Source organism: Neoarius graeffei, chromosome 14 (genome assembly GCF_027579695.1).
Source record: "Neoarius graeffei isolate fNeoGra1 chromosome 14, fNeoGra1.pri, whole genome shotgun sequence".
Taxonomy (NCBI): Eukaryota; Metazoa; Chordata; class Actinopteri; order Siluriformes; family Ariidae; genus Neoarius; species Neoarius graeffei.
This window is the reverse complement of record NC_083582.1, coordinates 22,357,059-22,371,484: the sequence shown is the minus strand read 5'-3', so window position 1 is coordinate 22,371,484 and position 14,426 is coordinate 22,357,059. Positions and strand designations below refer to the sequence as shown.

The 14,426-nt window shown below is 42.1% G+C and overlaps 1 protein-coding gene across 1 annotated transcript in view; it reads left to right on the top strand.

Annotated features, from left to right (window-relative positions):
- LOC132898050 (integrin alpha-X-like) overlaps window positions 1-14,426 on the top strand; it is a 267,909-nt gene that overhangs the window by 70,261 nt on the left and 183,222 nt on the right. Inside the window, exons 7-8 of the mRNA XM_060939420.1 lie at window positions 14,005-14,138; window positions 14,244-14,394. Of these exons, the coding sequence (XP_060795403.1) occupies window positions 14,005-14,138; window positions 14,244-14,394 (285 nt within the window). The remainder of the gene's footprint in view (window positions 1-14,004; window positions 14,139-14,243; window positions 14,395-14,426) is intronic.

Genomic DNA, 14,426 nt, shown 5'->3' with positions numbered 1-14,426 from the left:
TAGGTCTTATCTAACTGATCGTTTTGAGTATGTTGATATAAATGGTGATATTTCTAGACATACCGAGGTAAAGTTTGGTGTTCCACAAGGTTCTGTCTTGGGTCCACTGCTTTTTTCTCTATACATGTTACCTCTGGGCGATATTATTCGTAAACATTGTATTAGTTTCCACTGTTATGCTGATGACACACAGTTGTAGGTCTCTGCAAAACCTGATGAGAGACACCAGCTTAATAGACTTGAGGAATGTGTTAAGGACATTAGACACTGGATGCTTATTAATTTCCTTCTGCTTAACTCTGACAAGACTGAAGTACTTGTGCTAGGACCACATACAGCTAGAAGTAAGTTTTCTGATTACACAGTGACTCTGGATGGCCTTTCTGTTTCTTCACATGCAGCAGTAAAAGACCTCGGAGTGATTATTGACCCCAGTCTTTCATTCGAAACTCACATTGATAACATCACCCGGATAGCTTTCTTTCATCTCAGAAATATTGCAAAGATAAGAAATTTAATGTCATTGCATGATGCAGAAAAACTAGTCCATGCTTTCGTTACCTCCAGGTTGGATTATTGTAATGCCTTACTGTCTGGATGTTCCAATAAGTGCATAAACAAGCTCCAGTTAGTTCAAAATGCCGCAGCAAGAGTCCTTACTAGAACTAGAAAATATGACCACATCACGCCTGTCTTATCCACACTGCATTGGCTCCCAATCAAATTTCGTATTGATTATAAAATACTACTATTGACCTTTAAAGCACTAAATGGTCTCGCACCACAGTACCTGAGTGAACTTCTGCTCCTCTATGACCCGCCACGCCTACTTAGATCAAAAGGTGCAGGCTATCTGCTGGTACCTCGTATAGTGAAGGCTACATCAGGGGGCAGAGCCTTTTCTTACAAAGCCCCACAGTTATAGAACAGCCTTCCAAGTAATGTTCGGGAATCAGACACAGTCTCAGCATTTAAGTCTAGGCTGAAAACATATCTGTTTAGTCAAGCCTTTTGTTAATGGTGTTTATGAGGTAAAGGAGTAGATCTGGAGGGTCCTCAGACATAGAGTGTTTTGGTAAACTGGGATGTATGGATGCTGTCAGTCCACACTCGCTTGCTCACTCGAGTTTGTTGACGGTGTAGTGGCTGGCTGCTTTATGTCCCGGGGCTCCCTCATGCCTGTGTTACCTTCTGGCTCTCTCCTTTTAGTTATGCTGTCATAGTTAGTTGCCAGAGTCCCTGCTTGTACTTGGTGCAATATGTATACTGCTCCTAATTATTCAGGTGACATTGGGCATACCTAACAACCTGTGTTTTCTTTCCCTCCCCCCACCCCAAATCTGTCCCTCTGAGTTACATGGAGTCAACAGGAAATCTTTTGGTGGAGAGGGTGGAGACCTCGACTGGCTATCGGTGCCTGCAGGGAATCGGCCGTCAGACATTCTATCGCATGTCCCAGACCCGGTGAAATGTAACTGAATTGTCTTGGCCAGCCCTAAGGGTCCCATCTGCATCTCATCATTGCTGAGGAGTGTGCTCCCATCACCCAATCAAGCATCCAGCCAGAGCAGGTCATGATATATTTTACCATATTAACATGCCATTGTTGTGTGTTATGCCTGATGTAAAGACTCTCGTCTCTGCGAGCCTACCACACAGATTTAATACTTGTCATTTTTAGGGCATACCTAACAACCTGTGTTTTCTTTCTCTCTCTCTTCCCCCCCCCCCCCCCCCCCCCCCCAATCTGTCCCTCTGAGTTACATGTTGATCCTGGGATTGAGATGCTGGCCTCTTCTGCCCCTCGGACCTGCTTGATCCATCCTGGTGCCCTGTGTCTGGTCGGAGTTTTATCGCACCGCTCCTATGAAGGACGGCCCCATGAGGACAGTTGACGGTTATACCTGTTAAAACTGTTAATATTATAGTCAGGCTGTCTGTTGTTGCCCAAATGAGGATGGGTTCCCTTTTGAGTCTGGTTCCTCTCGAGGTTTCTTCCTCATGTCGTCTGAGGGAGTTTTTCCTTGCCACCGTCGCCACAGGCTTGCTCATTGGGGATAGATTAGGGATAAAATTAGCTCATGTTTTAAGTCGTTCAAATTCTGTAAAGCTGCTTTGCGACAATGTTTATTGTTAAAAGCGCTATACAAATAAACTTGATTTGATTTGATATAGTAGTGGGGATGGCTGTGCCAGGCTAGTAATCTCTACTACACAATGAGGCCTGCTGGTGGTCATATTTGTCTGGGTCATACAATTCTATGTTATATATTTGACCCGACCCCATCACAGTCAGGAACGACAATGTGGCCCCCAGAGAAAAAAGTTTGGTGACCCCTGTTCTATATGCTATTGCTATATCCAATCAAAACAGATTTTAGATTTTCCTTTTAAGTGTGTACCCAGTGCAGTGTAGTGGCATTTTTATAATGACATACAACTTTATTTAATTTAAATATTTCATGTTGATTAGTGTTGAAAATCCCATCTTTCAACCAGTGTTCCCAGGATGTGCTCCAGAGCCCCTTCAACCCTGACCAGGACAAAGCATTTACTAGGGATGAATTAATGGCCATCAACAGACTTTACATTGATCGTCATTTTTAGTGGCTGTGTTACAACCTTGCAGACTAATAAAAATGTGCAAATTTATTTTAAATGCCAACAATCTAAAATAAATTAAACAATTTGCTTGTTTACATTGCTTAAAACAGTGCACTCTTTAAAGATTTTGTAACTACACTATATGGCCAAAAACATGTGATCACACCCACATGTGGTTCTTCCCCAGACTCTTGCCAGAGTTTGAAGCACACAGTTGTATAGGACATCTTTGTATGCTGTAGCATTAAGATTTTTGCTTCACTGGACATTAGACCGAAACCTGTTCCAGCATAATGCTCCCATGTACAAAGTGGGGTCCATAAATAATGCCAAGGACAATGTGGAAGAACTCAAGTGAACACTGACTTCAACCCCACTGAACACCTTTGGGATGAACTGGAATGGCGAGTGCACTCCATGCCTCCTCGCTTAATATCAGTGACTCACCTCAATAATGCTCTCCAAAATCTAGTGGAAAACCTTTCCAGAAGAATGGAATTTATCAATACACAAAAGGGGGAACTAAATCAATAATGGGATGTTCAGCAACCTGATGTGTGTGCAAAATTTTGACCATAGTTGTTAGAGCAATGTAAATAGTTTTGGCTGCACCTAGTGGCGGCTTTTAGTGCTACCAAGTGCATTATATTCCTGACCCCGCAGCTCAGGAAACCCCTTTTCTAGGTACTGTAGGTGTGCTGAAGTTAGTGTGGAAGCCGCCATGAGGACATGGTCTTCAACCGCAGTATCCCCTTTAGTTTAAGATTAAGTTTTGTTTGGTGAATTCATTTATTTCCCCATTGATTTCTTTATAAATGCCTTTTTTGTTTGGGGGTTTTGATTTCATTGTCTTACTGTCTCTCGTGTAAATCAAACAATAACCTACGTATTTAGCAACTTTCAGTAAACACCATTCAAACAAACCCCTGGACCAGCAGAATCATTATGGATCACCAAACAAACCATGAGTAATAAAACAGTGCTGCGCGTTGTTCATGTCGCTGGCATCTGTGGGCGGCTAGAATAGCTTTATCCAAACCACAAAAAAGTTGAAAACTCTCAACGATATGACATGATTCATGTGGAAGAGAGTTAACGTCAATGTGGAAGGCAAAAAAAATTAAACTACGAAATGTGGACGACAACACTCCATGGAATAAAAGGACTGTGTGGAAATAAAAGGATTGTGTGGAATAGTTTTCTTAACTGTTGATAATCAATATGGCTTGCGCTTAATTGTTTTGAAGATAACGTGATAAACTTGTGGAATTCTGTGGAATGGATTAAACCGTATGGATTGTGGATATCACATTAGTCTTTAATACTTTCAGTATCTTTGTTGTATTATTGTGGAACATCACACTACTATTTAAAGCATAGTTAATAGAGGGGATGGTTAGGAAACCCGGCAAACTTCAAAGGACCGTCCTATTGTTTCGTATTTGAGGTTGAACTGTACCGTGATATTTTATTGGAAAATGAAGAAATAGAGGAGCACTTTACAACCTCAGTTAATGATGTATGAAATTTGTGAATTTGCGCGAAAGTTGAGCCGCGCAACTGCCCAGGCTAAACTCGACTAAACTTGATCTCTTGTGGTCTAGATATCAACCAAAAATACAAGTTCGTGCCTAAGATTAAGGATTTTTTTTAAAACATTTGCACCCGAATTCTCATTTTCATGTAGTTTTAGATCAGAAACTTTGTTTGAACATCTTTCATTGTTTTGTTATGGCCATTCTTTAATGCATTGGTCTCTCTTGTTTGGCAGGTTCAATCGACAGAAATACTTTGTAATGATTGTGGGAAAAAATACCAGACCAGACATAGTTAATAGAGGCTTGTTAGAGGTTTCATGGCTTCTCTTAGGCATTTTCAGCTTAGGCACAGCACCAAATATGGGTTTCTTTTTTGTTAGTTTTTCGGAGTGAACTAAAAAAAAGCAAAAGAAAAAAACAATTAAGACAAAGGAATATTTTGAGAAAACATAGTTCAAATGAAAGAAAAAATTAAAGTAAAGGGAAGCTCAACTAAAGCTTAGCGTTGTACGGTCTCAAACTGGTGCGCGGAGACTCACTGATCAATAACAAACAATAACTAAATACTTACATACCGGTATTTCGACATCTTCAGGCGCAAAATGCTTCTCACAGGTGTAGACTGTATCCCTTTTGATCTGTTCTCTAAAATCTTGGTCTACTTCTCTTGTCTTCTTTAGCTCACCAAGCCATTCCTCTCGCCATTTCTTATGAGCTTCATCGCTCACCAATGGCAGCTTAAAAATTTCGATTCCTTTGGTTCTTCTGCAAGAACCACAACCAAAAACCGCACAGTTTCGGCCTGGCATTTCTGGAAACTTGAATAAAGTTTTGCTAAAGTAAAGAAATCTAGGAAAATGTCGCTCACTTGAAATACTACTTTCTCAGTTCTCCCCTCTACTAACTCTGCTAGTGTGCACTCTCAGGGTCACATGATCAAGCCTAAACCATAACAGAGTTATCCCTTTGAAGTTTGCCGGGTTTCCTAACCATCCCCTCTACTAACTCTGTTTAAAGTCGGAAACGATGTTCAGTTACGGCGGCAGATGGGGCGACCGCCCCCCCCCCCCCCCAAAAAAAAAAAAAATTATGTTGGGGGGTGCCCCCCAAGTGACAATGGGTGTCCTTTGACTATTTACAAGGAAGAAAAGGAGAGAGTAGTGTGAATAAACAGCCTGCTGTGTGCCTTTGTTTTCCCTTATTAAATCCCGCTGCGTCCCTTCATCCCAGCGCCCCAGCGGCATCCTTTTGTACTGTACGTTGGTAGCACCCATTCGCACCAAAACCGATGCAAATTAGCCTGGCCCTGACGTCACTGATTTCCTCCGCTTTCCGGGATTTTCCTCATTTGGCTTACGCAGAACTGCAAAACCCATCACTTTTAGTAGACCAGCTGATTTATGAATATTCTGTGGACTAATTAACCTGTTGCTGTGGCAACTGTCTAGACATGTCTGGTCTCTTTGGGTACTCCAGCCAAAGCGGGGACCCTGTGACAGCAAGGCTATGACAGTGTCGCTGCATTTGTATCTGACTGATAACTTGTGTCCTGTCCGGATGGCTAGATAGTGTTCATGAGCAGTTTTGGGTGCCCAAAAACTTGATGTTGCTCTAGATCTACATGAATTTGCTTGCTGTCCTGCCCACTTACTGAAAATCAGTATGAAGAGGAGTTTCAGACAAATATCCATTGCAAACTTTTTGGGGTCGACAAAGGTACCCAAGTTGCTTGATGATAATGAGGTAAGTTTTCAGTATAAATTTAACATCCCAAGTCAAATTTCGCAAACCAAGAAATGAATGATTGTTTACTCACACTGAAGACTAAAGGAAAGACAGTTATTCGTGCTCTTGCTTTAAACCACATAGCTGAGCAGGTATATACAGTGGGGCAAAAAAGTATTTAGTCAGCCACCAATTGTGCAAGTTCTCCCACTTAAAAAGATGAGAGAGGCCTGTAATTTTCATCATAGGTACACTTCAACTATGAGAGACAGAATGGGGGGAAAGAATCCAGGAAATCACATTGTAGGATTTTTAATGAATTAATTGGTAAATTCCTCGGTAAAATAAGTATTTGGTCACCTACAAACAAGCAAGATTTCTGGCTCTCACAGACCTGTAACTTCTTCTTTAAGAGGCTCCTCTGTCCTCCACTTGTTACCTGTATTAATGGCACCTGTTTGAACTCGTTATCAGTATAAAAGACACCTGTCCACAACCTCAAACAGTCACACTCCAAACTCCACTATGGCCAAGACCAAAGAGCTGTCAAAGGACACCAGAAACAAAATTGTAGACCTGCACCAGGCTGGGAAGACTGAATCTGCAATAGGTAAGCAGCTTGGTGTGAAGAAATCAGCTGTGGAAGCAATTATTAGAAAATGGAAGACATACAAGACCACTGATAATCTCCCTCGATCTGGGGCTCCACGCAAGATCTCACCCCGTGGGGTCAAAATGATCACAAGAACGGTGAGCAAAAATCCTAGAACCACATGGGGGGACCTAGTGAATGACCTGCAGAGAGCTGGGACCAAAGTAACAAAGGCTACCATCAGTAACACAATACGCCGCCAGGGACTCAAATCCTGCAGTGCCAGACGTGTCCCCCTGCTTAAGCCAGTACATGTCCAGACCCATCTGAAGTTTGCTACAGAGCATTTGGATGATCCAGAAGAGGATTGGGAGAATGTTATATGGTCAGATGAAACCACAATAGAACTTTTTGGTAAAAACTCAACTTGTCGTGTTTGGAGGAGAAAGAATGCTGAGTTGCATCCAAAGAACACCATACCTACTGTGAAGCATGGGGGTGGAAACATCATGCTTTGGGGCTGTTTTTCTGCAAAGGGACCAGGACGATTGATCCGTGTAAAGGAAGGAATGAATGGGGCCATGTATCGTGAGATTTTGAGTGAAAACCTTCCATCAGCAAGAGCATTGAAGACGAAACGTGGCTGGGTCTTTCAGCATGACAGTGATCCCAAACACACCGCCCGGGCAACGAAGGAGTGGCTTCGTAAGAAGCATTTCAAGGTCCTGGAGTGGCCTAGCCAGTCTCCAGATCTCAACCCCATAGAAAATCTTTGGAGGGAGTTGAAAGTCCATGTTGCCCAGCGACAGCCCCAAAACATCACTGCTCTAGAGGAGATCTGCATGGAGGAATGGGCCAAAATACCAGCAACGGTGTGTGAAAACCTTGTGAAGACTTACAGAAAACGTTTGACCTCTGTCATTGCCAACAAAGGGTATATAACAAAGTATTGAGATGAACTTTTGTTCTTGACCAAATACTTATTTTCCACCATAATTTGCAAATAAATTCTTTAAAAATCAGACAATGTGATTTTCTGGATTTTTTTTTCTCATTTTGTCTCTCATAGTTGAGGTATACCTATGATGAAAATTACAGGCCTCTCTCATCTTTTTAAGTGGGAGAACTTGCACAATTGGTGACTGACTAAATACTTTTTTGCCCCACTGTAAATCTTTTAGCTCTTTAATTCAACAAGGACATTGAGGACAAATTTTCTCACGTTTTGTGCGTGTATGTGTGGAGGGGTGGAGCGGATCCATGAGAAAACTAATGGAATGTAGTTTTTCCAGTTTACCGATACAGCCCCATATGTCATTCATACATGCTTCAATACACCAATATATCACAGTTTTGATCTGAAAAATATGCAAACAGAAAAAAAAAATCATTTGCACCCAATCTGGGGTCACGACTGGTCGTTACTAGTCAGTTGGATTTCCCAGGAGCTGACAACGGTCCTTGAAGGATTGGGAATATTACTTTCATGAGCTTATTCATTGGTCAAAACAGGATTGCTGAGAGATGTGATCGTTTTTTAGGTATTATTACGTGTTTATTCAAAATTTCCAAGGCTATTTGACCTAATCTTCTTCTTCTGGCTGCTCCTGATTAGGGGTCGCCACAGTGGATCTTTCGTCTCCATTGCTCCATGTCTTCCACATCCTTCTCTACCACACCTGCCACTTTCATGTCCTCTCTCACCACATCCATGTATCTCCTCTTTGGCCTTCCTCGTTTTCGTTTGCCTGGCAGCTCCATCCTCAACATTCTCCTTCCCACATGCTCTGCATCTCTTCTCAGGATGTGCCCATACCATCTCAGTCTCATCTCTCTTAGCTTAATTCCCAAGCTCTCCACATGTGCTGTCCCTCTGATGTGCTCGTTCCTTATCCTGTCCAACCTTGTCACTCCCATCGCAAACCTTAACATCCTCAACTCCGCCACCTCCAACTTTGCCTCCTGTCTCTTTGTTAAGGGTACAGTCTCCAATCCATACATCACAGCTGGTCTCACTACTCCCTTATACATCTTACCTTTCACTTTTGCTGGGACTTTCCTATCACAAATGACTCCTGATATCCTTCTCCAACTGCTCCACCCTGCCTGCACTCTCTTTCTCACCTCACTATTGCAGCCCCCATTTTCCTGCACAGTTGACCCCAGGTACTTGAATTCACCAACTTTCTTTACGTCTACTCCTTGCATCTTTACTACACTCTCATCCCCATTCTCATTGATGCATATGTATTCTGTTTTGCTACTGCTCACCTTCATTCCTCTTCATTCCAATGCATACCTCCATCTCTCCAAACCCAACTCAACCTCCTTTCTACTTTCACCACATATCACAATATCATCTGCAAACATCATGTTCCATGGTGACTCTTGCCTCACTTCGTCTGTCAAGCTATCCATCACTATGGCGAACAAAAAAGGACTCAAAGCAGATCTTTGATGAAGTCCCACCTTCACCTTGAACCATTCAGTCGTTCCACCTGCACACCTCACTGCTGTTTCACTGTTCTCATCCATGTCTTGCACCACTCTAATATACTTATTCACTCCATTCTTTCTCATACAATACCATAACTCATCTCTCGGCACTCTATGGTATGCCTTCTCCAGGTCTACAAACACACAATGTAGCTTTCTCTGTACTTCTCCATTAACATTCTTAGAGCAAAAATTGCATCCGATGTACTCTTCCTTGGCATAAACCCGTACTGCTGTTCACAGATTGCTACCTCTCTTCTCAATCTCGCCTCCAATACCCTTTCCCATAGCTTCATGGTGTGGTTCATCAATTTTATTCCTCTGTAATTACTGCAGCTCTGTACATCTCCCTTATTCTTGTATATTGGGACTAGCACACTCTTTCTCCATTCATTTGGCATTTTCTCATTCTCTAGGATCTTATTGAACAATCTCATTAGGAACTCCACAGCCGTCTCACCCAAACATCTCCAAGCCTCAATCGGGATACCATCTGGTCCGACTGCTTTCCCAGTCTTCATTCTTTTCATGGGTGCCCTCACTTCATCCTTACTAACCAACTCTGCTTCCTGATTTGCTGTCTCCAATGAATCTGACCATTTCTCTTTTGGATTCTCCTCATTTAATAAATCCTCAAAGTACTCTTTCCACCTTCTTAATACACTCTCTTTCTTTGTCAGCACATTTCCATTTACATCTTTCATCACTCTTACCTGCTGTACATCCCTCACTTCCCTGTTTCTCTGCCTATCTAGTCTGTACAGGTCTTTCTCTCCTTCTTTGGTCTCCAGTCTTTCGTACAACTCCTGGTATGCATCTGCTTTCGCCTTCGCTACTGCTCTTTTTGCCTTCTGTCTCATTTCTCTGTATAACCGCCTGCTTTCCTCGTCTCTCTGATCGTCCCAATTCTTCTTTGCTAGTCTCTTCTCTTTTATAATTTCCTGCACTTCTTTGTTCCACCACCATGTCTCCTTGTCTTCCTTCCTCCTTCCCAATGACCACCCTAGCACTTTCAAGATGCAGTAAAGAAATGGCTTATTAAAGCTAAAGCTTGCATTCAAGACATGCCTGAGCCTTCCACTGAAACTCAAAAGGAGGATATTTCTGCAGTTTCTGTTGGAATGATTAGTAGATCCAGGAAAAGTAGTCACTACTCATCAAGCAGCAAGTCCTCAACAGCTTCCTCTGCCCGCAGAAAGTCTGAGGCTGAGAAGGCAGCGCTTCTTGCACGAGCTGCTGCTTTAGAGAAGAAACATGCTTTGGAAAGAGAAGAGGCAAAGCTACAAGTTGAAAAGGAAAAATTAACCCTTGAAATTGATATTGCTGCAACTACTGCAAAAATACAGACATTGGAAAAATTGGAAGAAAGAGACTTTGCTGGAAACAAAGGGTAATGAAAGAAGGGTTCAACCCCAAGAAAGAAGTGGAAAATGATGGTGGCTGTGGTGAGGATGCTAATTATGGAGCAACATCTTCCAAAGGACTGTACCAATCTCAACGTTCATTGAGGAATTTGGATCAGGATGCCCCTAGTGGTGATGGACTGGAAATGCAAAGAAAATCCTCACACATGGAGCCTTCGAGGAAGCCTTCAAGCCACAAACACAAATCTCATCACTCACTCAATTCAGATGGACTCAATGTGAGACATGCTGACCACTCAAATACAACACAAAAGGATGATGTGAAAGGAGGTGAGCTGTTCCAAATTCTGAAAAGACAAAATGAGATCACTGAATCTCATTTTGTGTTGATCACTTAATCAACATGATTAAGGAACAATGACATGCTCTGCTTCCAAGAAAAGAAATACCAGTGTTCAAAGGAGGGCCACTGCAGTACTTCACTTTCATATGTGCGTTTGAACATGTTATCGAAGGCAAAACTGATAATTTTCATGACTGCTTGTTTTTTCTGAAGCAGTTTACTGAAGGACATCCCAGAGGGCTTGTTCTAAGTTGTCAGTATATGGATCCTAAAAGAGGCTACCTGGAAGCAAAAATACTGCTCCAAGAGAACTTTGGTAATGGCCTGCTTAGAAAAGACTCTTATACTGATACCAAAAACTGCACACCCCACTGAGTTAAACAGATATAGACCAGTGGCGCTGACCTCTCACCTGATGAAGGCACTGGAAAGACTTGTTCTGGCACATCTCCACACACTGCTGGGACCAGCTATGGATCCCCTGCAGTTTGCCTACCAGCCAGGCATCAGGGTGAAAGATGCAGTCATCTACCTGCTTCATAGAGCTCTCGCTCATCTTGAAAAGGCAGGAAGCACTGTTAGAATCATGTTCTTTGATCTATCCAGTGCCTTCAACACTATCCAGCCAACTCTTCTGAGGAGTAAGATGGAGAACACAGGGGTGGACCATCATCTTACCTTGTGGACTATGGACTATCTCACAAACTGACCACAGCATGTGAGACTAAAGGACTGTGTGTTAGACACCATTCTTTGCAGCACAGGGGCTCCACAGGGGACAGTCCTGGCCCCATTTCTGTTCACACTTTTCACTGCGGACTTTAGATACAATACAACTACCTGTCATCTACAGAAGTTCTCTGATGACTCTGCTATTGTGGGCTATATCCTAGATGGCGATGATGGCAAGTGCAGAGAACTGACAAGGAACTTGTGGACTGGTGCCAATGGAACTCCCTCCAGATCAATACAAGTAAAACCAAGGAACTGGTGGTGGATTTCTGCAGGATGAGGTTCTCTTCACCTACCCCGTTGAACATTCAGGGAAAGGACATTGAGATCGTTAGGAGCTACAAATACCTGGGTGTTCATCTGAACAATAAACTGGACTGGACTGGACTGATCACACACATGCCCTGTACAAGAAAGCCCAGAGCATAGACCACCTGCTGAGGAGGCTCAGGGCCTTTGGAGTATAGGGTCCACTTCTGGACTCTTTTTATGACTCTGTAGTGGCATCAGCCATATTCTATGGAGTTGTCTGTTGGGGAAGCAGTATCACAACAGCAGAGAGGAAAAAACTGAACAAACTGATTTGGAAGGCAAGATCTGTCCTGGGCTGTGCACTGGACTCAGTGGATGTAGTGGGAGAGAGGAGGATGTTGGCCAAGTTGTCATCCTTAATGGCAAACACCTCCCATCCACTGCAGGAGACAGTAGCAGCACTGGGCAGCTCCTTCAGTGACCGGCTCCTCCATCTGCAGTGTGTTAAGGAGAGATACAGCAGCAATTTCCTCCCTACTGCTGAGAGATTGTACAACCAGCACCTCACCAAGCACAGCACCAGTCACTCCTCACAATAATGAACAATGCTGTCCAGATCACTTCTACATCCATAGAAACACCTCTGAATAGAGTTGAGCCGGATACTCGACTGAAACGAGTATCCGGTACGGATAAAGCACTTTTGCCGAGTACGAGTATTATACGAGTCAATATCTGTGCTTGGACTGAATGAAAATCCTCACACAGTGTCACAGTGCCCCTCCCCTACACACACTGCTCTGCTCACTCACACAGAGAACAGCGCTCTGTCTCTCTGGTTCATGGCTCTTTTCTGTTAACGTTTCGGGTTCCTTCAGCTTCAAGTTTGTTTTTATTTCAGTTTGTACTTACTTATAACCAGTAGAGTTCTGGTAAACGTGGGTTCGTTCAAACATGGTGCTTGGTAGAAAGCGACTCGCGTTGTGTCTCTGCCTGTCGGAGATTTTTTTTCTTTTTTAAACCATCAGTTAAAAACAGTTTTTTTGACCACGCATTGAGTGTCTGACACTTTCTTGCTGTAATTCATGTAAAAATAAAGGTAGTAGTGGTATAAGTATTACAAATTAAGCTACACTCTCTCCAGGGGTTAAATTGGGATTGGTTATGTGGGGGGGCTCTGCCTCGTACCCGCCCCTGCCCCTGCCGCCCTGCCCCAATATACTTTTTGGAAAATAACCCTCTAATTTGATAACCATATCATATTGCACAGAGATATACACCTTATCTGTGTGTTGTAGGCCTATGTGTGTCTTGTAGTGCCCCCCTACACATTATGGCAGTTTGAATGTAGATTGGTTGGCCAATGTAACAGATTGTACAGGTTGTTGTACATTGGTTTGAAGGAAATGATTAGTGGGGGGTCTGGGGGTCCTCCCCCAGAAGTTTTTTATTATCATACATGTTATTTGCTGAATTCTGGTGCATTTTAATAAGTTGTTAGCTGACTTTACAGAGGTAGGTTGAGCAATATCATGTTAAATCTTGTCACATGCCTACAGGTGAAAAATGTGAAGGAGAAATGTTCAGTGAGAAAATTTGAAGGCTTGCACAATCTTAAACCAAAACAGTTGATTTATTTTGGAGGATAAATGTTAAATATGCCAAAACACTGTCAGTCAAATTGTCAATCAAATATATTCATGCAGTGAATGCAACCAAATACAAACAACACTATAACATTGGAAGCATTTATTATTATTGTTATTATTATGTATTCAATTATTTATTTGGCATGTGGTGCTTTTTGTATTGTCTAGAACATACATAAGATGAGCATATTATAGCAGCAAAATAGAAGCACAATCATTTGAATGCAGCAAAACTTTTGCTGCATTCAAATGATTGTGCTTCTATTTTGCTGCTATAATATGCTCATCTTATGTACGTTCTAGACAATACAAAAAGCACCACATGCCAAATAAATAATTGAATACATAGGACTATGGAAATTGAACTCGCCAAATGCACAGACAGTTCGTTCAAGCACCTCTGATGGATTAGGATCGTATGGAGGTAAAAGGGTCTCCCCTTTTTTTTTTGTGTGATCACAAAGGCAGCTCATGTTTTAAGTCGTTCAAATTCTATGAAGCTGCTTTGCGACAATGTTTATTTTTCAAAGCGCTATACAAATAGACTTGACTTGTGTGACTCTTGAATTTTTACTTTTAAATATGAACTTTTAATTTTTAACAACAGCCGTCCACTACAGTCAAAGATATTGCAGCTGGTTTTGCCAAACAAGCTCCTAGAAATCTGCTGTAAAAATAAAAGTAATTGTGAATGTTATTTCTTTTTCAGTTTGCAGTTGCACAGTATTCTTCGAATTGCGAAATACACATAAAATTCAACACCTTTTCAAGCACTACTCAAATAAATGATATCCGTCAACTTCAAGGGACCACCTACACTGCCAAAGCAATCAAAATTGTTGTGTGAGTACAAGAAATGCACCTAAAAGTAAAAATGTTCCATACTGCATTTTCATATTACAGAAAAGTGAATGGCTTGATCATGATCAATTCATTTGTTTTGCACAGGAATGAGGTATTTTCCAATACGGCAGGGGCCAGAGAAAATGCAAACAGAGTGTTGGTGGTCATCACTGATGGTCAATCACATGACAAGTCTCAACTGGAAACTGCTGCTTTGAATGCAGAGCAGAAGAAAATTATTCGTTACGCTATCGGGGTAAGATTTCCCCTACAGTACCCATTCATAGG